Source organism: Sebastes umbrosus, chromosome 4 (genome assembly GCF_015220745.1).
Source record: "Sebastes umbrosus isolate fSebUmb1 chromosome 4, fSebUmb1.pri, whole genome shotgun sequence".
Taxonomy (NCBI): Eukaryota; Metazoa; Chordata; class Actinopteri; order Perciformes; family Sebastidae; genus Sebastes; species Sebastes umbrosus.
The window spans coordinates 17,234,398-17,262,258 of NC_051272.1; the positions used below are offsets into that span (position 1 = coordinate 17,234,398).

Below are 27,861 nucleotides of genomic sequence, written 5' to 3' on the forward strand. Positions count from 1 at the left end.
AGTCCAACATGGCGGAGGCGTAGCCTTGCTTCTGGGCGCTGTGATGTTGCAATGGAGCAAACAATTGACTTTCACTTCTTTGCAACAGGCTATACGTTTTTTGACAAAACACCGGTCTTGAACCTCAAACCGCAGTCTCCCGCTTGAAAGTCGTGTGTTTGTTTGACCCATACACCTCCCCACCCACCATAAATGGTCTTTCTCACTTTATATACTAAGTAACTAGCTCTGAAGTTAGATTTCCATCATTATACAACACATAACAAACGTAAGATGATAACCGTCACTACTAAACTCTGCATGCAGGCGTGTAATATTCATGTCTAGGCGACACAAAATGAAACACTGACACGCTTTCTTCCGGTGGACAGGCGTGTCTATTATACAGTTTGCTGTGAGACTTGGCTGATATATGATATTGTGGATTACGGTGATTTTTCTAACCTTAAAGCTTAAGGGGAAATAAAAGGGAAAAGCAGATGTTAAGGGGTTTTGTCTGATCATCTTATTTACTGTAAAGCAAATATAGCTTGAAAAGGCTGTTATCATGCTTCCTGATGCTGTGTAGTTTCCACTATATGTTTCCATGATAAATATCAATATTGGGAAATATTGGTGTCCCTGTAATTTAGAGGTCAGTTTGGGGATCAAATTCAAACATATTACTCATGTTTGCCCTTAAAACCATTCCACTTAGTATCCAGTAGGGGGAGTTGCTGCATATCTAATTTGTCTGTCTGTGGACTAAAACTTGAATCTTTTTCCATCTGAAGCTCCGATACTTTCTATTTGATTTGAAGAAAAAGCGAAATCTACATAAACCTTAATACACTTTGTTCCTTTCATGTATCCTGTAACAGATCTACTGCGAGGTAGCAGATAGTTTAGATTCTCAGATTTAGAAGTTGAGGCACTTAAACATCATTTTCTGTTCAGCTAAACGTTCATAATGTCATAATGACATTACATAACAGGTTTCAGTTGGTCTGAAAGTGATAAAAGTAATGCAACTCGTTAATGTTTCATCATATTCCAAGCTCTGTTAATGAATAGCAGAATATGTGCTCTCATTCGTCAGGGTAGGCCAAATACAATGTGGCATTAAGCCTTAATAGTTTTATTTTGCATCAGTATTGTTGGTGTTATATAAGAGGTCAAACTCTTAACAATACTTAACATCAAGCTGCTCCAAATCTGTGCTGTGAGACTACTTTATGTGGAAGGGAACTACATTTAAAAGGTTGCCATTAAATTAAAAGGAGATTAAATCCACCATGCATTATATTCTAATAGTAACACAACTATAAAAACATGGGACAATAAGGCATTTTGTGTTGATAATAAAGATATATCTGATGGAACAGGTAGAAGGTGTGCAGTCTGAAATAATTGGAGATAATATTCCTGGTGTGTTTCTCCCAGAGATCTGTCTTCTTGTAGATTGAAATGACTGTGTGTTAATTCTGGCAACTGTATGTGTGCATACCTGTGTGTGTGCACCCTGATGGGACACTCCTGTCCTCCCCATCAGACGCACTGAGCCTCATCTGGTGGGACAACCTTTGGCTTCCTGCCGGCTAACTTTAGCCTCACAGCTTGCATGGTCTCTCTAAGCCTGTTTTGGGGTTGTGGTGTGCCAAAGTAGATTTACCTTCAATAACCATTTATTAAATCTCTATCCATTAGACTCTGAGGCTTCGTAAGAGCCGGCTGCATTAAGCCTGATTATGGGATGCCCCGGCAGAGGAAAAGGGTCTATGTGTCAAGTGTGTCATCGAGTGATTTATATCCCTGGCTGGGATCTCTGTCTTTGTCAGTTGGGAGTAAAGCTGCAGAGAGGAGAGAGAGAGAAGCGCTGAAACCTTTAATGATGGGGTTTTTTTAAGTGTGAATCCAGAGGTTGCTGTCATGCCTTGGTTCTGTAGCGGGTATCTGGGGTTTCTGTCTGTTTCTGACGTTGATGCTGAACCCTGACCTTTCGCCAGTCTCGAAGGATCCCTTTCTGAGTCAGTTTGACTTGAATTCTTCAAGTCTTCAACATGGACGCCAAGGGCCAGAGTACCAACTTTAAACGGGGCTCCCTCAAACGCACCGTGTCTGGCTCGCAGAAGGTAAGATGAAGCCTGTGCTGTCACACTCAACAGGTGATTCTCAGTACCTTAATGAGTTGCATCTTAAGCTATAGTCTAAAAAAAAGTGATGTTTTCTTGAAATATTTTTGTGGCATTCGTTTTGAAAGTAAATTTTTGGTGTTGGACTACTGCATTGTATCTTAAGTTGTTTTTTTTTACTTTTTGTATCCAGAAACCATATGACTACTTTGAGAATGACTTGCGTTGTACAGCGAGTCCCATGAAACCATATGAGCTGGCCACATTAGCTTTCAACCAATCACTTCAGAGCCCCTATGGTACGATGACACGCACCATTCAGGACTGCTACTGGTATACTGGTGTGCACATGGTCTGCACTCCCAAAGCCTCGCAAACTTACTGTTAAGTGGTGTTTGAAGCTGAGCAGGCTCCAAGAGCCCCTCACTCCAGTGCTGCAGTTTAATCCTTCATAATGGCCCAGTGCGGACGACCACGACCACGACAGATTAAGGACGTTTCTATATTTCTAAAGTCTGCTTTCATGTGATTAACACACTCCTGTTAAATATGTCCTTGAAAGCAAGAAAGATGCAATTTTTATACGCATGCATGCTTCTGCTCCCAATCCAACGAGCAGTGCATGCTGGGATTAGAGCAGGCACGCACACGGCAAACTAACTCAGTTTGTGTTGCTTTTGTGGATGCATGTAGAGCAGGAACACTTTCTCATTTAACTAGTTTAAAATAAAGTAAGGCTGTGAATCGATTCAAATATTTCATCGTGATTTATCGCAAATTAATCGCACATTTTTTATCTGTTCAAAATGTACCTTAAAGGGAGATTTGTCAAGTATTTAATACTCTTATCAACATGAGAGTGGGCGAATATGCTGCTTTATGCAAATGTATGTATATATTTATTATTGGAAATCAATTAACAACACAAAGCAATATCAAATATTGGCCAGAAACCCTCACAGGTACTGCATTTAGCATCAAAAATATGCTAAATGCAGTCTCTAAAATAAAGTATAAGTAGTAAATCTAAACATTTAAATACCTCTAGTTTTCCAGAAAAAAATAAAGATGTAAAATAAACTGTGAAATACAACATAAAGCATTTTTGTAGATTACATATAGTCCATATGCATAATCAACATCACAATATTCTGAGGAAAATTGTTCACCATGTGGTTAAATCTGCTCCTGATGTATTTATCAACAGTAAGCTATATGTGACACCATTAAAAGAACTTGGTATGATGGGTTTCTATAAATTACAGCAGGCATTATTTGGTGGGATTAATATTCTTTGTATAATCCTCTGCCTTTTTATATGAGGTTTACCCCGCAAAGCAATCAGCAATGTCATGGCTCTCAGCTACACTTTTAATGACATCCGATATGTTGCTAAATATAAACTCATTTGCTGCACAGACCAGCTGACAGATAACATTGTCCTTTTTTTTTCTGATCATGCATATCTGTCATTTTGTTAAGATAGTCTTTAATCATGGATTTATCTGCTTTATTCAAATGATAAGCGTATACTTCATCGTTTACAGCGGGTCATGGTATGAAGAAGGATTTATTTTCATCCGTGGTGTGGTGCATCAGAAATAGAGTAAAGGCGATATCTCTTTGAATGTGGGTTGGATGACACATGATTAGAAATGAGGGACCCTTAAATACGTTCCACCAACAGACAGAGATCCCATTCAGTTAAATGTGTTCATATGATATTATTACCTTGTTGCCATAAATGACAGATAACACTGTTCTCCAGCTGCCTCTACTGACCTCTTTTACTGAGAATTAAACAGTTAGGAAAGAAATGGCCTGAAAGCATCTGTAGCCGGATGGGTTTGAATTATTAATTGTGCTTGGACCTTTTTAAAAAAAAAAAAAAAAAAGTGTTATATCAATAAAAGCCAACCCAAAATGTGGTTAACAAAACCTACAATTTTCACTCTGAGTTTGCGAGATCATATGACTGCGTGATGTAAGTGTCAGGCTCAGGTCAGGTGAGGGCCAAGAATCCTCCAGAAGCTTTAAGGCTCAGGGTCGGGGGCCCTGTGTGTGTTTGTGTGAAGGTCTGCGAAGCGTCTGAAAAGTAAAAGTTAAACCAGATTGTTGAAAAGATGTTGAAGTATTCTGTAATAAAGTTAAATTGGTTACTTAAATGCAAACTTAGTTGGTTGTTGTACATAAATTATGAATCAAACCAAATAGATTTTTCTTTCAAAGCAAAGAGAAAAGCCTTGAAGATTGAATTCTGCTATGGAGATGGCAAACTCTTACAATCACATGTCAAGACAAGGTCATACATTTGTCACTGATTGGCTGTTAGCTGACACACTATATTTATGTTGCAGAAGCAACTCTCAAGATCATATCTCGTAATTGAGTGTTGCAGTGGTTTTCTTTTTAAATTTGATATAGCATGTCAGGCTTACATTTATATATAACTACTGTCAAAACCTTTAAAACTGGACTTTTGCATGCTGCTGCGTATGTTTGCACACTCTGTAGTATTTTAGCGTTATTGTATTATACTCATATTGCTTATATTTTTATTAGGGATACACCGATCCAGCTTTTTCAGTCCAGATACCGATACCTGGGCTTGGGAATCGGCCGATACCGAGTACCGATCCGATACCAGTGATTAATTAATAAGCTGTTTGCCTCACTGTGTGGAAGTGACTGGGATCATTCTTTTATGTGTAAGGAAACATCAGGCTTGACTTAAACATTGCTTTCCTAACTTTGTAAAACAAAATGTAACCAATAAATATATACATATAAATTAATTTAATTGTTCTTTGTTATTAAAATAATAAATCGTACTCTAGCAACTTAGTAAAAAATCTTCAAAATTAACAGGAATTACAGTTCAAGTGTTGTAAACCTTCTTAATGCAGCTACAAATTGCTCAAAACTTAAACAGAAATTAAAATTCCAGTATATAATGTATATAGTATATAAACATAAAATTGAATAGAATAGCCCCATTATCACTGAAACCCGATCCAGCTATTTGAGTCAGCATCGGCCTGACATCTGATCCAGTATCGGTATATCCCTAAATTTTATACTTCCATTGCTCAGATTCTGCACTTTGTATCGCTCATATTTATTACTAATCTATTATCTTATTCGTGACTTATTTATTCCTTGTAGTATTTTAGGACAATGCACCATTTGAGGGTAACTGCAATTTCGTTATCCTAAGTTTTGATACCTTATAAAGATCATGCCTTATAAAAATGGTTAGAGAAGATTTCACTTAAACCTGTTTCTGTGCTGAGAAATGCTTCTCTTCACTACAAAAAAAAAATGTTCATACTTTTTGTTTTACAGAGGCTTTATCTGATTTTATGTAAAATTTCATTTGCTCTCTTTTTCCAGTCAGCCTTTCCTTTGGGGCAAACCAGCAGCTTTAAAACACGTCTTATGACTCCCTCAACTCTCGGGGATAATCAGTGACATGTTGGACTCATGTGATGGCTAACTGGATTTTCAAACCCAGGAGGAACAATGAGAGCATTTACAAACAGGGCTGACTGAAAACAGTTCGCTTCACAGTTGCAATGCAAATGTGCCTATTCAGAGCCCTATAACTCAAGTTTGTCCAAATATCTTTTCCCCCTCCGGTGAAAATATGTAAAAGGCAGCTTTTTATTTGATCCACGTGGGTTCGACCATGAGTCTGGGATATTTTTTTTTAGACAGTAAAAGGAGTCTACATGGGCTTCCTTCCTGTCACACTGCATCAAGCTCCAACCACATCGCCATTCAATACCAAAGCCGAGCAATTAGTTGCTTTTATCTTCAACCCTGGTGACATTCCTTTAGGACCCCCAAATCCTTTCTGATCCATTTCACTTGTGCTGATGAGGCTTTTCGTTGCGTGAAGTCCTTCATTGCTTCAATATTCAGAATAAATCAAACATATAGTTTTTAAAGCCACACAATTATGTGTTCAAAATGCACTGAAATTGACCAGGTCAGATGGTCAACGCACAGAAATACAGCTGTCATTATACCTTTTTCCTTATGACTGCTGGGAGCTGAACGGTCCGTGTAATTGTAGCAGCACTGGAACAAATTTGCTGTGATCTTGTTGCTCGCTAAGCTGTGGGTCAGGAGACCAGGACCATGTGATGCTAGTGCAAAAAGGTCATGAATGTATGGCATACATCTCAACTGGCAACAAATACTGTGTCTACTGCATTGTGAAACTGGTAGAAGTACATATTCTTATTAACATATGCATATAAAACCAGTGGTAATTGGGAGGAAACGCATCACTGCATCAGTACAGCTAATACAAAAAAAGAGGTCATACATCTACCTTTTCTGTGACCTCCTCAGCAATCCAGCACTTTTTTCCATTTCACACAATTGTCTTTTGTTTCGAACGACCATTTCCTCAGAAAATTCTGCACTTTGGACTCAATGTTGTTTATTGTTCCGAGGCTTGTCTTAAGTCTCGTTAATTTGCTCGCTGTGACCCAATCCGATCCTGCGGTATCTAATTCTTTAAGGTTTTTGTTGTTAAGTGCTCAGAGGCAGCTCTTAACGAGGCAGCTGGTCGCTGACTGGATTTTAGGTTTTAATTGCTGTGGTTAATGAGTTTAAGTAAGCTGAAAGAGCTGCGACATGCTCACCAAACCCTTCTGGAAATGCGCTTTTGTTTTCCCCGGCTATAATTAACAGCGACCCACGTGTGTTTTTTAACCGGAGCAGGACCAAAAGGGGCAAGTTGGGGGACATGTTAGGCCTCTCTCTCTCTTTCAGTCTGTCTTTCTGAGTCATCAACCACCAACCTCTCTTTGTCTTTATCACTCTGACTTAGAGTCAAACTCAAACTGCTCACTTCAACCATAAAAGGAGAGCTTATTAAACCATTTCACATGAGGGAGGTATTAAATGGATGTCTACAACTTTGTGCTTGTTAACTCCATCTCAGCTCCTAGCTCACCTAATGCCCTCCTCTTCATATTTAAGCATGCTCCTTGATAACTTTAAATGGTTTTAATTGAATTACTCCATTAAGTCCAGCATGTACAATAAACAGGATTCATTTTAAACGAATCTAAAGAAATCATGACTTTCCCTTACCCAAACAGAAGCCTATTGATATCCAATGATCTGTTTTAGCCCACAGTTTACACTGTTGGATAGCAGCCAGTGGGCTAAATGTGATTTTTCAAAACAGTAATATCCCTTTTCAGTCTGCTGGGAGGATAGTATTTATTATACAAAATCTTTTTAAAATGCAAATCCACTTAACATGAGCAAAAGAGAATATTGAATAGCTGCTCTGCTGAGTTTTCTTTTTCCTCCACAAAACATGGTGGATGGGAATAAAGATTAACTGCAATTAGCATTGACTGACCTTGCCCCCAACTGGAGAGCAGTCATGTCTTAACAAGGCGCCTTCCAAAGGAATGCCTGCATCCAATTCTCTCAATTATGCAAATTGGGTTGAAATCAAAGTAGTTGGAGGGGGTGAAACATTTTTTCAAATGAAATGTTGGGGAGCCTCTGAATGAGACCGCAGTGGGCTTTTTAGGTTAGCCGGGTCTGCTCTGTCTTCTCACACGAGCCGAGATCTTCCACACTGTGAAGTGAGCACAAAGAAAAGGAGTTTCAACAAATTGGGAGATTAGGGGCCGGTTATCAAAGTAGATTTATTGTGCCTTGTTCAAGCAGAAGGATGAAAATACCCTGTGGGCATGGAGAAGGGGTCATGGGACTCCCAAAAGGATTACCTTGAACTGGAGTCATGAGACTTGGGCGAACAAAGACCCTGCTCACATGCTCATCATATTAGCCGGCCCTCATAAAGTGAAGAAGTTTCATGTCTTGTGGGATTCAATGGGAGCACTTGACTGGGAGTGCAGCAGCAGCAGCAGCAGCAGCAGGAGGAAGCAGCAGACTCTCTGGGCTTTAACGTCCCAGCAGCACTAGAGACAGGACTCTGCAGCTCGGACTCTGTAAGTGTGTCTACTTTCTGTAACTGCAACTCTTTTAAAACCTAATTGCATCACTTTTATGACAGAATTAGTTATAACAAATTATAGAGCATTTTAGTGAATTCAGATGTGGTGAACGGGAACAGGGTGCTTAATGATGCATGATAACACTGAGAGACACCAACAACCAACTATACCCTGGACTTCTTGAAAATACAACACGGTGGTAATATTATTTTTTTTTTGCAAAAAGCTACCTAGATAAAGTATTATAGTAGTATATATAAATTATTATTATTAAAATTTTCTTCATGCAAACAATTAGTTTTAAAAAAGAAAAAAGCAATAACCTCATTGTATCTGAATAAATAGGAATATTGTGTATTTTTTTAGCAAAACATTAGTTTTTTTTTTCCTTTCTACTCAACCAAGTCATTATGAGATGACTACATAATGAGTCTGGTGGGTAAAATCAGGTCATTGCACTAGCAAACAATACAGGGGTGCAGAAAAAAAGGTTTATCTATATATGTTTGGAGGGAAGGATGAAAAGTGTAGATTAAAGAATAAAAAATAACAGCAGCACTGTTCCAGTTATCAGGTATATTACATGCCATTAATATGTATTCATAGTGTGTCGACAGGTTGTAAAAAAAAAAAAAAACTACATACCTGATCAAATTATTTTTTTTATCTTCATGCAGAACTTAATTTGTGGTTTAGCAGCCGCCCTTCTGGCTGAGACCAATTGATGCAGATAAATTGAGAACAGTAACTGTACTGTGTTATTGGCCCTTGTGATTACTGTTCACAAGACAAGACACACGAGTCTTTCATTTATACTCATATGACTTCAGACTCATGGGTCAAGTTACAACGCCGTTAAATATCCTAATGATTTCAAGTGTTTTCCTGGACAGATTTGCTTCCAATGCTTCAGTTTTAATTGGGCCTCCCCACCGTCAACAATGGCCCTCAGAGAAACTCTGCTTTGAACTCAGGTTATTTTTGCTCAGCACTGGAAAAACATCAGACAGCAATCATTTGACAAAGTTGCGTGGGCATCATACTTTTGTGTGATTCTTTTCACTGGCTGCGTATCGAGCTCGAGCAGACAATGAAGTCGACATCAACTCTGCTCTAATGATCTCAGGAGTAACAAGAAATGCTCGACCTTACTTTATACAATGTTTTTAACCTGTTCGTCAACAATATAAACTGTATTTCTCCAGAAACATTTTCACTTTGATTTCTATTTTCTCCTCTCTCACTGGGTTTCTTTTGCAGGATGCATCTTCATCTTTTAGCCGGGATTAATACTAAGAGGATTTTCATAGTGAAATCTAAATTCCGATATCTGTGAAGATGATCTCCCTGTGACTGTGGTATGACACCATGTGAGCTAACACTTTTTCTCTCTCTCTTATTCTTTCTCTTTACAGGCACAAAAAGTTTGGATTGAGAGGACCTTTAATAAAAGAGAATGTATTCACAAATTTCCCACCAAGGACCCGACCAGGTAATTACACTCTATTTAAATGGTTATTTATTACTTGTGGCAAATATATGGCCTTCAACAGCAGCTATGTCATTATCATTTGAACATGACTCCAAAACTCATCAAAACAACTCAAATTTATCATCAAATCTATTTAAGTTGTTCCTCGAGAGAGCTTACTGCAAACAATTATCATTTTACTCAAATTAATTTAAAATGTGAACACTAAGTAAGTCTATAAAACTTTTTTTTTTTTTTTTTTTTTTTAAATAGAAGCAAAACTTGTCAACTGGGCCCTTGTTGATAGAATATGTAACTCATTAATTTACTAAATCATGACACATCTGACTACAGGTTATCAGGATTAAAACTGATTATTTCAGAGTGTATTGTAGGACAGGGTTACTATCCTGGGCTCTGAGAGCAGTCAGGCAGTGCAGGCCTTTTGTTCGCCGAGGCACACATTTCCCAGAAATGGGCACAGTCATGAAAGAGCCTGTGCGATGTGTGTTTCGAGGAAAAAAACGCACGGCCTTCATGAGCAGACTAAACAACACTTGGCTCATCCGCTTCTGGATAGTATACTGCTCACACTAGTTTTTAAGTCTACATCCACACAGGATCCAGGATCTGACTGACATGTTTGTTCTGTGATCTATGTAGATGTGCCTGTGGTCAGCTGATGGTGCAGCACCCGGCCATCCCGGCTGGTGCCAACTCACTAGAGGAGGCGAACCAGCTGGTGCAGATCGACACCCCAAAGGATAAATGGAGTCAGATCAAGCACACCAGGACCTACCCGACAGACGCCTTTGGCTTAATCGAGTTCCAGGGTGGAGGGTTCATCAACAAGGCCATGGTGAGTCTCAGCCACTGGAAAATTACGTCAAAGTAACTGTGTGGTTCAAAAAATAATCCCTTCTTTTCTTTCCTAGTATATACGAGTCTCCTATGACACCAAACCTGACAACCTCCTGCACTTGATGGTGAAGGACTGGCAGCTGGAGCTGCCCACCCTGCTCATCTCCGTACACGGAGGCCTCCAGAACTTCGACCTCCAGCCCAAACTCAAGCAAGTGTTTGGCAAAGGCCTGATCAAAGCCGCCGTCACCACCGGAGCTTGGATCTTCACGGGTGGCGTCAACACGGGTAGGAGGCTGACCGTTCGGGATAACGCTTTTAATGTTCACTTAACAAAATGTGACATTAGAAGATTACCTTTGCTCTAAATTGTCATTACGTAATACCTATTCTGCAATTTCCTGGGGGGGAGATTTGACCAACCCATTGTCACAGGTTTAAGCGCTGTAATTAGAGCTTTTGTTGGGGAAAATTCATCACAAATGACAATCTGTGTGGATTTTGTGTGCAGTAACCACAGTGTGTCCCATGATGCAGCCCCATTAGGCAGTCATTATTCATGTTTTGCTCTTTATACCTATAGGGGTGATCCGTCATGTTGGAGACGCCTTAAAGGACCACTCCTCCAAGTCACGAGGGAAAGTGTGCGCTATAGGGATCGCTCCATGGGGGATCCTGGAAAACAAAGAGGATCTCATCGGAAAAGATGTGAGAGCATTTGCGTTGAGTTTCCAGTAGATAAAGACCCTTTCCTTACTAATATTTCTTCTTGAACTAATTTCTCCTTCTTTTTCCAGGTAAACAAACCCTATCAGACGATGGCGAACCCATTGAGCAAGCTTGCCACGCTCAACAACAGCCACTCCCACTTCATCTTGACTGACAACGGCACCTGTGGGAAGTACGGCTCAGAGGTCAAACTCCGCCGGCTGCTTGAGAAGCACATCTCCCTGCAGAAGATCAACACACGTAAGTCACTCCGCAGACATATATATAAAACATCCTCCATGGTGTGTATGAGTCTTGTTGGACGTGTCGATGGAGAGCTCCTCTTTTGTGGCCTGTGGGCTTCCCTTTGTCATCCTATGCCTGGAGCTCGGATAAGGCAGGGACAGCAAAGGGATGCTCAACTGTCACCACTGACTTCACTCCCTCCCTCCTCTGGTTTCGTCTGTTCAAACATCACATCAGCGTGTTCATTCTCAAAGTTCTGTTATCACAAGGTGACACTTCAGTGATAAATGGATGGCTGGAAGGACTGAGTTTTTTGGGCTGTGTGTGTTCCAGGTTTGGGTCAGGGGGTTCCTCTAGTGTGTCTGATAGTGGAGGGAGGTCCCAATGTGATCTCCATCGCACTGGAGAGCCTGAGAGACGAGCCTCCCATCCCCGTGGTGGTGTGCGACGGCAGCGGCCGCGCTTCCGACATCATTTCCTTCGCACACAAGTTCTCAGAGGACGGAGGGTGAGATTTATAGATGATTTCTCCTTTACTTTACTGTACTTGGATGTTATACCTTTGGTAAAAAAGCTGAAATCCTTGAATCTCCTCTTCCAGCCTGGTTAATGATGACGTCAGAGAGCAACTTTTGGTGACTATTCAAAAGACTTTCAACTATAGCAAAAGCCAGTCGCAGCAAATCCTGCTCATGGTTATGGAGTGCATGAAGAAAAGGGAACTGGTGAGTAGAAGAAGAAACTGGAAAATAATAATATATTGAATATATATCTATATATATTCAAGATATTCCATCTTGTAGTTGAAAATAACATGTCTGTGTCGATCAATAAATATCTCAGTTGTGAAGCATCTGGTCTCCATCGTCATTCATCCATTCCACTCATCTGTGTGTGTGTGCCATTAACATATTGAATAAACATAATCCCCACAACGTGCTTGTCATTTCTCCTTGTGCTCGTGTGGTGTGTTCATATAAATCTGGGGCATCTGCAGGACATCATCAACGCTCATATATAAGCACCCAGCTTTACAGTGGGTGGTGGTGGTGGGGTGTCTGATTCTGCAGCGATAAACTGTTTACTCCGATGTAAACAATGCAGTTCATGGTGAGAGTCTTCACAGATTAATGCCTGAGCTGAGAGTGTTTCTCCAAAGTGTTAAAGTGTTTGCTGGAGACCTTGGCACCTAAATAGTAGCAGCTTCTCCATCATATTTTCCATAAGTGATGTGATTAGTAGTTTGTAATACCCGGCGTATATAATCTCCAGACTTCCATACATTTGGTTGGGAAAGATCAGCGCACACTACCACCTGCTTAGCAAAGGCTCTTACTTTGTCCATTCACAGTAAGCATGCAGCACACAGATGGAGGAGAGGATCCATCTCCCTAATCCTAAACCAGGTTCCACTCATTCTACTCCCCAGGCTTTTTTTTTTCAGTCCCCAGAGTGCTGTCACTTCACCAGCAGCGACTCTGCATCCTCTATCCCCGACGTATTAGACTGCCTAATGCGCCAACACACTCAGATAAGCAACTTAAACTGCTTTTTTTAAAGATCATACCGCTGTGGGCATTTAGTTTCCACTGATACCCGACCCAGACAATGTGACAAGTTGTGTTGAGCTCTTTATACACAGCTAAGAGGCCACACTGTTGCCTGCTCTTAATCTAAAGTGCCATGACTAACATACAGGTGAATCAGTGTCACAGTCTAGTCCCCAAATAATCCTTTCATCCTAAGTGCATCCCATGGGAACAGCTGGGTTAGAAAACAAAAAAAAAACACTGTGATATAACACAAGGATGCAATATTTAACCATATTAGGAGTTAACTATTATAAAAGTCTCCCTGTTTGCAAAAAAAGCACACAGTGCACCCTGAAAGAGCAAACACGAGTTTTCAGTCCGCACACTGCTGCTCATTATCAACGCATCCCGAGACCAGCCCTGAAATCTCTGGCGTTGCGCCACATATTCATGCCAACTTAATCCCATTTACCATGGCTGCACATGTGACCGTCAGCGTGATTTCATTAGATATAGTCAAGGAGAGCCCTATCACGCTGTCTGACAAGTAAAATTAGCCGTTTGTGCTCCGAGGGTCAGCCTGCAGTGAGAGGTTTCAGTTGCCATCAGTTCATCGCCACATGCTTGCAGCTGCAGTGAGAGTGGTTCATTCATGCATCCGTTCATTTATGTGGTTTGTTATCAGCTGATTCAACCATTACCGTCTATGGCTTCTTCTCTTTTTCTTTATTTCTCACATGTAGATCACAGTTTTTCGAATGGGTTCAGAGGGACAACAAGATATTGAAATGGCCATTCTTACCGCCTTGTTAAAAGGTATTATCTGGCTGCATCACACATTTAGACATCTCAACAATATGTGTATTATTACATTACAGCAATTATTTTCTTGCAATGTGCTAAATGCTTCCTATTCTCTCTCTTTCCTTCTGCTTCTTTTGCATCAGGCACGAACGCTGCAGCAGCTGACCAGCTTAGTTTGGCTCTGGCCTGGAACAGAGTGGACATTGCTCGCAATCACATCTTTGTTTACGGACACAATTTACCAGTGAGTGGTGCTCACATCCGAATAGCGTAGATGAATCATTCCACACGAGTGCACTACAGTTGCAAAGTTGGCAAGGATGTATTTAGTACAGGAGGAAAGAATTTGGTTTTGAAATAGTCCCCCTTCGCTCAAAAATGTGTTTGGCTTATTGTTACTTTACTTTGTGGAAAAACCCATCAGATATAAATTATTATTCAAAGCAGAGTATTTTTATGTTTCTTCAAACATGTCTGGAGGGGAACTTTAAACAACAGTGCGTCCTCAACATATAGCAGAAGCACAGAAGGATCTATGAACTGTGTTGTGTTTCTCAGATGCACAAATGATTGAAAGGAGATAACATTTTTATGTAGACAAATATATATATATTTTTTTAGAAAGATGCTGAATAAAAGTACTGCTTTTCCTAAAAAAAATATTATGATTAATCATTTTAAAGATTTTGACGGGCCCGAAATGATTGTTTTGTTTATCTCTGTGGAAGATAGAGATGAAGACGTTCGGTTCCTACTTCTAACAAGGTTTATGAGCCAATAGTGTAACGACGTCCGTATCACGTGATATCTCTGTGTCGTTGGCGATCACGTTGCCAAAAAAACAGATAAATTTGACACTGGTGTCTCCATCAGGCTGCAGAATACATGAATTTACCATGGCAACAAGTGACAACTGACGTTAGAATATATTAGCTGTTTTAGCGTAATTGTCCGAACAACAATAATCCATAAAATTACAATTTGGCATATTTAAACAAAACCAACAACAACTACCAACAGCCATAGTGCTTACAACCTTAACTAATGTGTTGTCACCGGTTAGATTGTCAAAATGAGAAAGATAACAGCTACAATCCCTGACGAGCATCTTAGCATTAGTGACGGTTGTGTCCAGTTACGTTACGTTATAGTTCCCTCAAACAAACAAACGAAGATGCGCATCAGAGGGGAGAGTGCAACATCCAATGGCTTAGTGGTTCCCAAACGGTGGGGCGGGACCCCTTAGTGGGGCCCAGAGTTATGGGGGGGGCTAAATATTAATGATGCATAGTTCTGCACTGGCCTCAGCAGGTGCTTGACAATATTTTTTATCTACGAAAGGGGGGCCCTGCAGAAAAGGTTTGGGAACCACTGCAGTGGCTGAATGTTATCAATGTCATCAATGCACCTTTAACGTAATCAAGTATTACTGATATGTTTATGCATAAACTTTACCTTATTTCCTGCTTGTTAAGCCTGCCGGTGCCATGGCCACCGCTACGACTGCTGTAGTCCCGGCCCAGGAGAAACAGAAGAGTCCCGCCAGTGCTCCTCGAAACAAAGCCCGGGGGAAGAAGGGAAAGGGGAAGGGAAAGGCAAAGCCTGAACCACCAGAGGAAACAGACCCTAGGAAGTTGGAGTTGATTCGTTGGGTAAGAGTGGGGTGTATGATAAAAAAAACATAAAGATGGCTGTGATGCATATATAAGAAGTCATAATAAGTCATCTGTCTTACTTTCTCTCTTAGGTGAACTCTCTGGAGCAGGCTATGATGGACGCTTTGGTGCTGGACAGAGTGGACTTTGTCAAACTGCTCCTCGAGAACGGGGTCAACATTCACCACTTCCTCACCATTCCCAGACTGGAGGAGTTGTACAACACGGTGGGCCTGACACACTGCCACAAATGAAAATGAGACCAAGTCTGAATCCCTCAAATACAGATCAGACAAATATGAAAAAAAGTTGACACTCTGCTTCCTTCTCTCCGTTCCCCTCTTCTTCTAGAAACTTGGCCCTGCTAATTCACTGAATGCTGTGGTTAGGGACGTCAAAAAGGTAAAATGATCTTTCCCATTAAATGTTTAAGATCATTTCACGTTATGTATCATCTTGAGACATTTGCTATATTATATATTACTCTGGTGATTCTGCAGGGTAACCTTCCTCCAGATTATCAGATCACTTTGATTGATATTGGTCTGGTGCTGGAGTGCTTCATGGGTGGAGCTTACAGGAGCAATTACACCAGGAAAGCTTTCCGCCACCTCTACAATAATTTGTACGGACTAAAAAGGGTACGCATGGGTGGCAGAAAATAATTGATTATGGCTCGTTCATCATATTAGGTAACATTTTGGTATTAATGCTCATTTTTTTGCTCTTTTCTTGCAGCCAAAGGCGCTGAAGCTTCTAGGAATGGAGGTGGAGTATCCTTTCCACAACAAAATATTAAAGTATAGCTGAAACAATACAGCACAATAATCTATCGTCATGTTTTCATTCTGTTAGGATGATGAACCGAGGGGCAAGGGCAAGAAAAAGCAGAAAAAGAAGAAAGAGGAAGAGGTGGAGATTGATGTGGACGACCCCGAGGTCTGTCGATTCAAGTTCCCCTTCCATGAGCTGATGCTGTGGGCGGTGCTGATGAAGCGCCAGAAGATGGCGCTGTTTCTCTGGCAGCGTGGAGAAGAAGCTATGGCGAAAGCGCTGGTGGCCTGTAAACTGTACAAAGCCATGGCCCACGAGTGCTCCGAGAGTGAACTGGTGGATGACATCTCCCAAGACCTGGAGAACAACTCCAAGTCAGTACATAAAACATCTCTCACACAGGTTTCACTTGTAGAGTCACAATGTATTTCTTCAAGATACAAACACGCAGGTGCATATCACTCTAATTTTAGCACCTTTACGTTGGCTCTGAACAGCTTAGGCCCACTTTATAATATCTGTTATGTAATTATCGTTATTAACTTCTCTTTTGCTTCTTCTTCAGTTTTTTTCTACCTCGTCTGTGATCTCAAACTCTTTTGAGTGTGCAAGTCAGAAATGCAATATAGAAATGAAATGTGTTATTGATAACATTTTTATGTACACAAATAATCTTTAATAAATAATAGCTTTTAGAAAGGTGCCGAATAAAAGTATTTGCTTTTCCTAAAAAATATATTGAGATTGTGAATTAATAATTTTTTAAATTTTGACGTGTCCAAAATCAATGTTTTGTTTTTCTCTGTGGAAGATATCTGATGTTTGGTACCCACTTCTAACAAGGCTTGTGAGCTAATAGTATATAACGACATTACATGGTATCTCTTTGTCATCAGCGATCAAGTTGCCAGTTAATGTGGAAAAAACTATGGCTGATGTTGCAGTTCATCACTTGACATGACTATCTGTCTGAGTCTCACTCGACCATAAAATATGCAGAACTGGCAACCACTTGTTGTGAAGTAAATGCAAATAACGAGGAAAGGAGATTGCTACATCTAGCGGCTGAATTTTATATGTTATAGCACCTTTAATATTACTGTTCGCTCTCTTTCATAGGGAATTTGGCCAGCTTGCCTACGAGCTGTTGGACCAGTCCTACAAGCACGACGAACAGGTGGCCATGAAACTCTTAACATACGAGCTGGTCAACTGGAGCAACTCCACCTGTCTGAAGCTGGCTGTGGCTGCTAAACAACGGGACTTCATCGCCCACACCTGCAGCCAGATGTTGCTCACCGACATGTGGATGGGCTGCTTAAGGATCGGCAAAAATCCCGGCCTCAAGGTTGGCAACAGAAACTGTTTTCTTTTAGGCATCCATAAGAAATATTTCACAATAATAATGACAACACTAGTTGTACTCGGTGTCTCATAAAAACTGTGATCATTTTCTCACCTATAGGTTATTCTGGGGATCTTCTTTCCTCCTCTGATTCTACTGTTGGATTTCCGTCTTGGAGATGATGCATCCTATCAAGCACCTGAAAGCCAAGAAAAGGGAAAAGACAAGGATGACGACGCAAAATCCAGCAAGGTCAATAATTCATTTTACACATACTGTTTATATACCACCTTTCTTTGTCAACAGTGAAACATGATGAGCTGAGTCAGAGAGTTTGCTGTTATGTTGTAGGATCCTAATAACGATGCAACCTCCCGAAAGGGGGATGAAGAGGAGGGCAACACTAATGTCCGCAAAATCCCCATTGCCAAAAGGTTCTTTGAGTTTTATAACGCGCCATTCACCAAATTCTGGTTCAACACTGTAAGTTCCCTTCATGTAAACAAGAATGATTTATTCATTTTATTTTGTAATGGAGTGACTTAAGTGAACTTCATAGTAATTTTGGTATTCTCATCTTCCGATAGATTTGCTATCTGGGCTATTTGATGTTGTACAACTACATAATCCTGGTGAAAATGGAGCGATGGCCGTCTTTACAAGAGTGGACTGTCATTGCATACATCCTCACACTTGGCTCTGAGAAAATCAGACAGGTACAAGCCATTAAATATGATCCGATTTGAGTCATTACATGTGTAAGATATTTCGTAGCATCTGCATGACCTTTAAAACCCCGGCGTCTAGATTCTGATGTCAGAGCCGGGGAAGCTGAGGCAGAAGATAAGTGTGTGGCTGGAGGAGTACTGGAACATCACAGACTTGGCTGCTATCTGCACCTTCCTCTTTGGGTTAATGCTGCGGCTGCAGCACGAACCGTACATGGGCATCGGCAGAGTCATCTACTGCATAGACATCATCTTCTGGTACATCCGTGTATTGGACATCTTTGGCGTCAACAAGTACCTGGGACCATATGTGATGATGATAGGGAAGATGGTAAGAACATTTTTCACAAATCATGTGAAAACCACATGACATGCACACTAATGCATAACTAACTTCTTGTCTTTCAGATGATAGATATGATGTACTTTGTGGTGATCATGCTGGTGGTGCTCATGAGCTTCGGTGTGGCTCGACAGGCCATCCTTCACCCCGACGAGGAGCCAACATGGCGCCTGGCCAGAAACATTTTCTACATGCCCTACTGGATGATCTACGGAGAGGTTTTTGCGGACTCGATAGACCGTAAGACTAGAATTCATAGTAAGATTCTGTTTCCTGATTCTGGGCAGATGATCAATGTTTCATTAATTTTTATTTCCTAAATTCTGTGATGTTTAATAACAATATACTGTACTGAATATACTGTATTACACTGTAACCCATCAATACTTTGTCTCCCTCTGCTGGCTCATTTATAGACCTTTTCAAATTTGACAACACTAAATGGTCCCCCTGATGCAATGTTTGTTAAAGGAACAGTGAGTAACAATTCAAGGGGATCTATTGGTAGCAATGGAATATAATATTAATAAGCATGTTTTCTTTAGTGTATAATCATCTGAAAATAAGAATCATTGGGTTTTCATTACCTTAGAATGACCCGTATGTATCTACATAAGGAGCGGGTCCTCTTCACAAAGCCAGTCGCCATGTTTCTACAGTTGCCCAGAACGGACAAACTAAACCCTGGCTCTAGATTGGCCACTGTAGTCAATCCTCAGCCAGTTCTCATTCCCAGGGCGTTAAATACCGGACTTTGTCACGGCCGTCGGTGTTCGGTACACCTAACTATAGGGGTTTTAGTGGTTGCCTAATCCTAAAGTGACACCAAGGGGCGTGACAAAGCGGCTGTATTTGACAAGTTGGGATGAGAAGATGTTGTTCTCTTACACGTTTTGCACACGGGAGAAGTTTCAGTTGGTTGCAATCTGCAACCTCACCACTAGATGCCACCACATCCTGCACACTGCACCTTTTATGCAGCAGCTGACAGGAAGTAAACCTGGACCGAAGCTGTTGCCCCAACAACAGAATGGCAATGAAAAGGTCTATGATAGCCTTCAATATGTGGTAATCATTTTGCATTGAGGAAGAGCAAGATAGGTATTATCTAATCTCCTCAATCATGATCATCTGCCTCCAAGTTTTTTTCTGTCTGTGTTTCTTCTGTCAGGGTGAAGGCAACAAGCAGCTATCGAAAAAAAACAAAAAACTAAATTAGCAGTGTCTGCTTGTTTTAATATACAAAAAAAAAGACGCCAAAGCTATAAAGTACAGCAATTATCTTTGATTAGTGACGAGTTGGAGAAACATTTTGATAACACTAGTCCACTCTTTCATGGACATCTGCTTGACCTTGACAGAAGTATGATATAAACATCTCATGTAAACTGATTTTAACGCTTTTTCAATGTCTCTCTAAGTCTATGCGATGGAAATCAACCGTGAGTAGTCTCCAAGCCAAGAATGCAATTCAAATCAGATAGCTAAAGATCTCAGAATAGATTCTACAGCTACAACTTTTTATTTGCCTGCAGCTCCATGTGGTGAACATCTATATGATGAAGACGGGAAGAAACTGCCTCCATGTATCCCTGGCGCCTGGCTCACACCTGCCATTATGGCCTGTTACCTACTCGTGGCAAACATCCTCCTGGTCAACTTGCTCATTGCGGTGTTCAAGTGAGTGTATGCGCTATTATTCTACAAGAAACATCTACTATTACAGTGTGTACTCACTCACTGGTCTTTGTTTCCTGTCCCACAGCAACACTTTCTTAGAAGTGAAGTCCATTTCCAACCAGGTGTGGAAGTTCCAGAGATATCAGCTGATCTTGACGTTTCACGACCGTCCCATCCTGCCGCCGCCGCTCATCATCTTCAGCCACCTCTACATCCTCTTCAACCGGCTGTTTCGGCGGTGTGCCAGGAAGAGACAAGAGGGAGAGCTGGATGAGAAGGACCGCGGACTCAGTTAGTCACTTCTAATGATACAAAACAAATGCACGCAATTTAAAGAGGACCTATTATGCTAATTTGTAGGTGCATACTTGTAGTTTGGGTTTCTACTAGAACATGTTTACATGCTTTAATGTTCAAAAAACGCTTTACTTTTCTCACACCGGCTGTGTTGCAGCACCTCTTTTCACCCTCTAACTGAAACGCTCTGTTTGAGCTCTTTATGCAAATGTGTTACATGGTGACATCACCACATTACGGAAGAAAAGGCGGGACTTCAACCAAGGCGTTTCAGGCAGTTCAAGAGCAGTGTTTCTGTGGGAGAGAGTAACTCCTTTATATAACACACTAAAGGAAAGGGAAAATCACAAAAGCATAATAGGTCTTCTTTAACTAATTGATTAATTTAGTCTCATCCTGGATCACAAAAAAACAGAAATCATGTTGTAGCCCATAGATATACAGTTACAGAACAGTATTGGTCCAGACTGAAACACACTGACTGACATCATGTCATGACTTGTTTCTACCAGAGCTTAGGCTGAATCCAGAGGAGCTCAAAAGTCTGTTCGAGTTTGAAGAACAGTGTGTGGAGGAATATTTCCGTGAGAAAGAGGACGAGCAGCAGTCCTCCAGTGATGAACGCATCAAGGTTACCTCAGAAAGGTGAATACCCTTTTTCAAGTAGGCATTTCTATGCATGTTGATTACAGTTTAAATAAAATTTCTGTTTCTCTGGTGGCAGAGTTGAGAATATGTCTATGCGTCTGGAGGAGGTGAATGAGAGGGAGAACACTATGAAGGCCTCCCTGCAGACGGTGGATCTGCGCCTGGCACAGCTGGAGGAGATCCACGGACGAATGGCGGTCGCCCTGGAAAAGCTCGCAGGCGTGGACAGGCTGGAATTGACCAGAACCTATTCACGAAACTCCTCAGTGGGCGACCCCTCCTCCCTACTTCGTCAGGGCAGCATTAACAGCGCTGACGGTTACAGTCTTTACCGCTTCCACATGGATATGGAGGAGTATGCAGGGAAGCAGTCAGATGAGACAACTAAAACTAGCGTAGAAAGACAGAGAAGTCTGCGGCAGGCGTCCAACATTTCTACTCTCAACCCAAAGGAAGGTGGTCAGACCTTAGAGGTTGGCGGCTTGGACAGGTCACGACCAAGTTCATGTGTGGACATTCTCATATCTCCGTGTGAACAAAAGCCTATTTCTGCAGCATCAAGTGAAGAGACCATAAAACACGGCAGCACAGTGCTGCTAGATAGACTAAAGCCTTCTTCTCCACCAAAAAGGTCTAAATCCTTGAAACACTATCCAGTCGAAAACCAACCCACTTCTCCTTTGACAAAGAAGAGGACTATGAGCACCATCATTGTCAGCCCTCCTGATGAACCAGAGGAAGGAGAAGAACCCACAACGAGGGCCCAACTTCCGTCGGGAAACTCCTCTTCCCCAAAGAGGACTAAATCATTGAGATATATTCCTACCGAAACCCACAACCAGATTTCCCCAATCACTAAGAAGAGAGCCATGAGCGGCATCATCTACCAGCCAGCCGAAGCAGGTGATGATGTACAAACTGCAGACTACAAGTCAGTAGTAGAGCAGGTCACTAAAACACCCAATCAGTGGCCAGCGAACTTGGAGTACCAGGTGCTCCCCAGCACTGTTGGTCACATCCCTAAAGTGTCAACAGTCAGGGCTCTCGCCCAGCAGTTTCAAGCCGGCACTGCACCAGAACAGGGGAATCAGACGGATCATATTCCTTTAGAAAGTAAGGGAGCTCCTCCAGCAGCAGAACCCGCACCAGTCCAAACAAAGATGAAGGCCAAGAGAATCCTCTCAGACACGACAGACTATCTGACTGTAGCCGATGCCAAGTATCCGTCTCACAGATCGCATAGCTTTAACTCCAGCGAGAGGAAAGCAAAGGTGGTTAGCAAGGAGCCGAGAGCCTCCAGCAGCGAGAGGGACCTCGTTGACGCCTGCAAGGAAGCAGGGGAAGATGTGGGGAAGAAGACGGAGGCAGAGGAGAAAGAAGATGATGGACGGGAAAAGAAATAAGCGAGGGGAGATAAAACAGAATGAGGAAAAAATGTATATACAAGGAAGAGGAACTGAATGCTACCAGCGAAGCAGAGAACTGACTGAGTTTATGATTTTTAAGATTTCACAATAATGATAAAAATAGAAAGACAGTTATGAAAAATCATTACCAAACTCTTAACATTTTCAACCATGCAGTTAATGTCAGTTGGCAGTAGTGAATATCAACACAACTCTCTCTTTAAAGATCCACTTTCTTTACTTTCTTTCACTGGTGTAACGTACAGTAGCTTACAATCATTCACATTTCCCCATGTCATTGTGTTTTCATGTTGGATGTCTACAATTTAAAATAAAGTATATACACATCAGTTAGTTGTGCTGACATTATGACACTATGTGAACATCAAAAACGTAAATACAATTATTACACGGCTGTGTTGAATACTCGATTCTGATTGGTCAACAATGGCGTTCTGCGGTCTGTTATTTCTTTATAGCAGACCGTCAGTTCTGATGTCGGACGTTGTGTCAAATTAGTGATTTCTTAAGTAAGTAGCCATGTAATAAGTGGGTTAATGTACAGCTAGCGGGACATTGTTGTGAAAGAAACCCCTTCACCCCTCCGCGTCGGGGTGCAGCATCGCCCTGTCGGGGTTTCTTTCACAACAATAACCGGCTCGCTGTACATTATCCCTTACTTAACACTTTCAAATACTGTCTGTAAACATATTCTTTTCAGATACTGTAAAATGTGCTTAATAATGTTCCACTCTGAGGTATATCCCTATAGCTTTCATGCAAATACTGACAATCGCATAACAATATGTAGTTAGGTACAGCTCCCAAGACACAAACAACCTTTCACAGTTTCATTTTGACACAGAAACCTTTATAAGGTCTCCCTTAAAAAGACACTAGGTTATATTCATACATATTTTTGTCTTTTCTATCACAATACTGTGACTCCTTCGAGGCACATATGAACAAATAGAAATGATGCCAGTGCAACAGGAGACTAGAGGCAATATTAGTATACATGAATTTACACAGACAAATACAATCAATGCTGAGACTTGATATCTGACGGCATCATCATAGTAAATAGGTAGTGTGTATAAAACAATGCTACAATATATGAAAGAATCTGAATGTTTTTTTTCCCCTCCCCATTTATTTTGTGGAACTTTATCATATTTAATAAAGTCTATTTTCATGACATCAAACAGAGGTATTATAAATGTTGACAGAATGACTGCCTCCTGTGAGCAGACACTGCAGGGCCAGCTACAAACCAACGCTCACGATCACTCATAAGTCTTTTTGCATTGAGCGGATAAACAATATCAGGCGTCATTCTTTATTGATCCTCTTCTGGTCAGCAGCAAATCAGGATGGTATATCAACCACTCATGAAGCTGTTAGCTTCAGCTGGCAGTAAGAATATTACCACTGCTGCTGCAAGGAAGCCTGGAAGGCGGGAGCTCTCCGAAACAGCAAAGTCACGCTATAGAGCCGTGAACACCAGAGATGAGCGGCCTAGAGGAGTGAACACTTGAAGAATTTTATCCTCTTCGACTTTTTTTCCGTGATCTTGACCGGTTTGCCTGATCCTCCGGCACTGTTGTCAGTCTGGCAAGGAAAGATATGATAGTGGAAAATGTTATAAATGAAGTAGGGCTTCACATTAAGTGTAGCACCGGTCAGGGGCGTAGGTTTAGTTCCTGCATTTATATTCATATCAATCTAGCAAATAAACATAATTATGAAACAGGTTATCAGACTTCCAAAAATATAGAAGTGCTATGTTCATTGCAGTACTATTAATAAACTAATGGAAATTAAAACATTTGGGTTTTTTTATTAAAGGGATAGTTTGGGTGTTTTGAAGTAGGTTGTAAGAGGTAATTATCCATAGTCAGTGTATTAACTACAGTAGATGACAGGAGTACCAGCAAGGAAGCAAAGCAATGTACTGCTGTGGACGGGGCCGGCAGCAAAATGTATTTTAGCCACCTAAAAAAATTGATATCAGTTGAAGTGTACGCTATATTTATAATATTTTTGCCGGCTTACCTTGCTGTGAGACAGCTATAGAGTATATGTTTTTTTCCGACGGGGAACTGAAGCCGCTATGCTCTCGCCAAAGCAGCCAGACTCCATTGAAAAAAACAGTAATTTTACCTCGCGGAACACGGGAGCTGCTGGACTACTGCTGCCTCGAACGGTTAGTTTGTTTTGGAGGCGTGGCGAGAGCATAGAGGGATACAACGGCTTCAGTACCCCCTCGGAAAGAGCTGTTTCACAGCAAGAATCCAGCAAAAAACAGCTGAAACCAGCAAAAATATTCAAAATATAGCATACAATTAAGCTGATATTAATTATTTTGGGTGAGCCTTTCTTTTAGGTGACTAAAATACGTTTTACTGCTTCTCCAAACTGGGGGAGTGTCGTCATCTACTGTAGGTAATACACTAACTATGGATAAGTACCTCATACAATCCCACTTCAAAACACCTGAACTATCCCTTTAATAGAGAGCTCATATTTTATGAGAAATGTCATAAATGCACCTTTACAACAAAGAGCACTGTCCAGGTACAAACATCCACCTATCAGACGGGAGGGGCAGGATGCAAAATACAAACACTCGCTACGGCTTTCAAAGCTTAATTACTGTGAGTAAAGGAATAGTTGAAAGCAACCTAGATGTTGATATCAACATTTTTTAAGCTCCTCTTATCTGAACAATGGCAGCTGGACAGTGAGAAGAGTTTCAAGAGGTTTCAGTGAATAAATCTGCCTCCCTCCCCCCATACCCAGTGGAAATGAAACCCTGGCGCATCTATTATAAGAATGTCTTAGTCACTTACTGTCTTTGAGCTCAGATTGTGCAATATGTCCCTTCCCATGTTATAAAAAGCCTAGAATGACAGAAGAGAAAAACATGTTAAATGTATATTTATTGGCCATGTTACATGGTACTTTAAGGGTAAAAAAAAATAATAATCTTCTTACCTCTTCTACATTTATGCCCGACTTTGCACTGGTTTCCAAGAACTTAACTCCATAATCAATAGCCAGCTAAGTGAGATAAAAAAAAATACAATGTTAGCGTCACTCAAAAGAGCATAGCATTTCTACGTGCTGCTTGTTAATAATGACCGGCTGCAGAGACTCACTTTTTCCCCTCTGTCTTTGGACACCTGTCTTCTGTCAGTCATGTCACATTTGTTACCCAGGACCATCTTCTCCACATCAGACGAGGCATGCTGGTAGAATTTAAAAAGACAAGGGAATTAGAAAAGAGATTATGCAAAGTCGGTACACAATGACAAATCAGACAGCAAATTTCTAACAAACATAAATTAATTTTATGCAAAAAATATTAGTTGAACAATTCAATTCAGAGCTCACCTCTTCAATATTTCTAATCCAGTTTTTTATGTTTTCAAAGGACTTCTCATTGCTGATGTCATAAACCAACATAATGCCCTGTGAAGAAAAACAGTCCTTCCTCACAAACAATATCTCAGATCCTGTGATATATAAGATAAACCCATGGGGAGTAAAGAGCAGGACTATAAGAGCGGACTTACCATTGCTCCTCTGTAGTAGGCTGTAGTGATGGTGCGAAACCTCTCCTGCCCTGCGGTGTCCCTAAAAACATCAAATTGGTGTCACAACCAAAAAAAAAGAGAAAAAAGCCTTCTCAAATAACACTTACCAAATTTGAAGTTTGACTCTCTTTCCATCCAGCTCTATTGTTCTGATTTTGAAGTCTATTCCTGCATTTGAATAAACAGACAGAGAGCAGTGTATATAGGCAGATGCTTACTGCATTGTAATTATAAAACATGCACTGAAAGATGCACTGAAACCAGGCACCTGTGCAATAACCAGCCTGTGGAAAGGACTGTTAACGTCAATTTGTAGGATGACATCATTCAATGTCACAGCAAGAATAACTGCTGCAGTATACTGTAGGGCTTTATGGAGGATATAACAATAACTCTGAATGGAAAACTCAATAAGGTTTCCAAAGGTCATGTTTTGATTTGATTCTATATTTAACCTCACTGCTTATAGGCTATACAGTATGAGCCATCAAGGACAGGACATCATTATAATGTGACTCTCAGTCCCATTGTCTTGCTCTCATGCAGTTACTGCCCCTTTAAACAACATGGCTCTGTATAATATAAGAAAAATATGTATTAATACGACTATATATTGACTACAACTTGTGCAATGTGTGTATATTCTGTTGCTATGGGCATGCATTATGTGAGATGTGAGATGCATCTTTAGTGGGCGGCTGCCGGCTGCAGGGTGCTGCTCACCTATTGTGGATATGAAGGTGGTGTTGAAGGAGTCCTCGCTGAATCTGAACAGCAGACATGTCTTTCCGACTCCACTGTCTCCGATGAGCAACAGCTTGAAGAGATAATCGTACGTTTTCGCCATTTAAAACACACTGCAGACTCCAAATATGTTTCGGTAATATACTGTGAGGCCGTTGCTGTGCACCGGAATCCCCCCGTCTGGAAATCACCTCAGCTGTCTGGCGGCTGACTGGCAGCAGACCGGTGCCCCTAGAGACGTGACGTCACGTTTTGCTTTGCATTATGGGCTATGTAGTTCGAACGGGTCAGGACTAAATGTAGTCTTTTCTTTTTTTTAACACTGGCTTTTATAAATAGACAAAATAAAAATATAACAGTTGGTCGAATATGTTCCTAGCTTTTTTATTTATTTATTATTATTTTTATTTTTTTTACTTATTTATTCATTTTTAACAGTCTCTTCTGCACTATGTTCACTTTTTTTTAATAGTCCTGTATCACAGCTGTTACCCTGCACTATATTCAGTTTTAACAGTTTTCTTCATCTCCTTGTATTTTTATATTTGATATAAAGAAAGAAAAGAAAATCCGACCTACATTAAACATAAACACAAATCTGTTGATGAAATGACATTTTTTTAATTTAAGTAGATGATGGGACAAAACATTTTCAAAATGCAATACTGCAATTGGATCCTCACCAAGACTATCTCTATTTCCTTGGCCTAAACCAGGGGTCAGCAACCTGCAGCTCCGGAGCCACATGCAGCTCTTTAGCTCCTCTCCAGTGGCTCCCTGTGGATCTTTAAAAATGGAAATGAATAACTGTTTTTTGTTTACATTTGAATTTGTATTTATCATTGGTGTAGGTCTATGGTATGACAGAGTATTAGGGCCACATTGAGGGAAAAAAATTCAATCTGAGATTTTGAGA

At 40.8% G+C, this 27,861-nt stretch overlaps 2 protein-coding genes and 1 long non-coding RNA gene across 6 annotated transcripts; 1 reads left to right on the plus strand and 2 right to left on the minus strand.

Annotated features, from left to right (window-relative positions):
- On the plus strand, positions 1–22,849 carry LOC119487087 (transient receptor potential cation channel subfamily M member 1). Of its 2 annotated transcripts, none has more exons than XM_037767740.1 (27): positions 1–2,111; positions 9,520–9,596; positions 10,239–10,434; positions 10,511–10,724; positions 11,020–11,144; positions 11,234–11,405; positions 11,724–11,898; positions 11,992–12,115; positions 13,666–13,738; positions 13,870–13,970; positions 15,202–15,378; positions 15,474–15,608; positions 15,733–15,783; positions 15,882–16,022; positions 16,120–16,149; positions 16,237–16,529; positions 17,275–17,503; positions 17,621–17,752; positions 17,852–17,983; positions 18,088–18,216; positions 18,308–18,559; positions 18,637–18,829; positions 19,993–20,013; positions 20,107–20,251; positions 20,337–20,542; positions 21,061–21,193; positions 21,273–22,849. In XM_037767740.1, exons 1-27 carry the CDS (start codon positions 2,040–2,042, stop codon positions 22,597–22,599), a joined length of 5,055 nt encoding a protein of 1,684 aa, XP_037623668.1. In that variant the 5' UTR covers positions 1–2,039; the 3' UTR covers positions 22,600–22,849. The 2 variants fall into 2 exon arrangements, with proteins under 2 accessions (XP_037623668.1, XP_037623669.1); XM_037767741.1 differs by having other exon boundaries at positions 18,637–18,811.
- On the minus strand, positions 5,848–27,755 carry LOC119487092. Of its 3 annotated transcripts, none has more exons than XR_005206643.1 (6): positions 27,629–27,752; positions 20,309–20,478; positions 17,615–17,699; positions 15,462–15,622; positions 15,182–15,352; positions 5,848–7,722 (listed from the first exon to the last, which is right to left on the minus strand). It is a non-coding gene; the product is annotated as an uncharacterized LOC119487092 (long non-coding RNA). The 3 variants fall into 3 exon arrangements; XR_005206642.1 differs by lacking the exon at positions 5,848–7,722 and adding an exon at positions 13,777–13,912 and having other exon boundaries at positions 20,309–20,517; positions 27,629–27,755; XR_005206641.1 differs by lacking the exon at positions 5,848–7,722 and adding an exon at positions 13,777–13,912 and having other exon boundaries at positions 27,629–27,750.
- LOC119487090 (ras-related protein Rab-8B-like) lies at positions 23,736–27,162 on the minus strand. The gene is made up of 8 exons (XM_037767746.1): positions 26,925–27,162; positions 26,309–26,369; positions 26,181–26,241; positions 25,999–26,076; positions 25,764–25,853; positions 25,600–25,665; positions 25,455–25,505; positions 23,736–24,213 (listed from the first exon to the last, which is right to left on the minus strand). The coding sequence occupies exons 1-8, from the start codon at positions 27,046–27,048 to the stop codon at positions 24,121–24,123; spliced, it is 624 nt and encodes a 207-aa protein (XP_037623674.1). The 5' UTR covers positions 27,049–27,162; the 3' UTR covers positions 23,736–24,120.
- Positions 27,756–27,861: the final 106 nt, after the last annotated feature.

What these genes read in the sequence shown, in the direction of transcription:
- LOC119487087 (XM_037767740.1), top strand. Translation starts at nt 2,040, where the DNA reads ATGGACGCCAAGGGCCAGAGTACCAACTTTAAACGGGGCTCCCTCAAA. An exon ending in TGGTTAGGGACGTCAAAAAG is followed by an intron (nt 15,784 to 15,881) that starts GTAAAATGATCT and finishes GTGATTCTGCAG; the next exon opens with GGTAACCTTCCTCCAGATTA. An exon ending in TTGCTCATTGCGGTGTTCAA is followed by an intron (nt 20,252 to 20,336) that starts GTGAGTGTATGC and finishes CCTGTCCCACAG; the next exon opens with CAACACTTTCTTAGAAGTGA.
- LOC119487090 (XM_037767746.1), bottom strand. Translation starts at nt 27,048, where the DNA reads ATGGCGAAAACGTACGATTATCTCTTCAAGCTGTTGCTCATCGGAGAC. An exon ending in GGATTAGAAATATTGAAGAG is followed by an intron (nt 25,854 to 25,998) that starts GTGAGCTCTGAA and finishes AAATTCTACCAG; the next exon opens with CATGCCTCGTCTGATGTGGA. An exon ending in CCAAAGACAGAGGGGAAAAA is followed by an intron (nt 25,666 to 25,763) that starts GTGAGTCTCTGC and finishes TATCTCACTTAG; the next exon opens with CTGGCTATTGATTATGGAGT.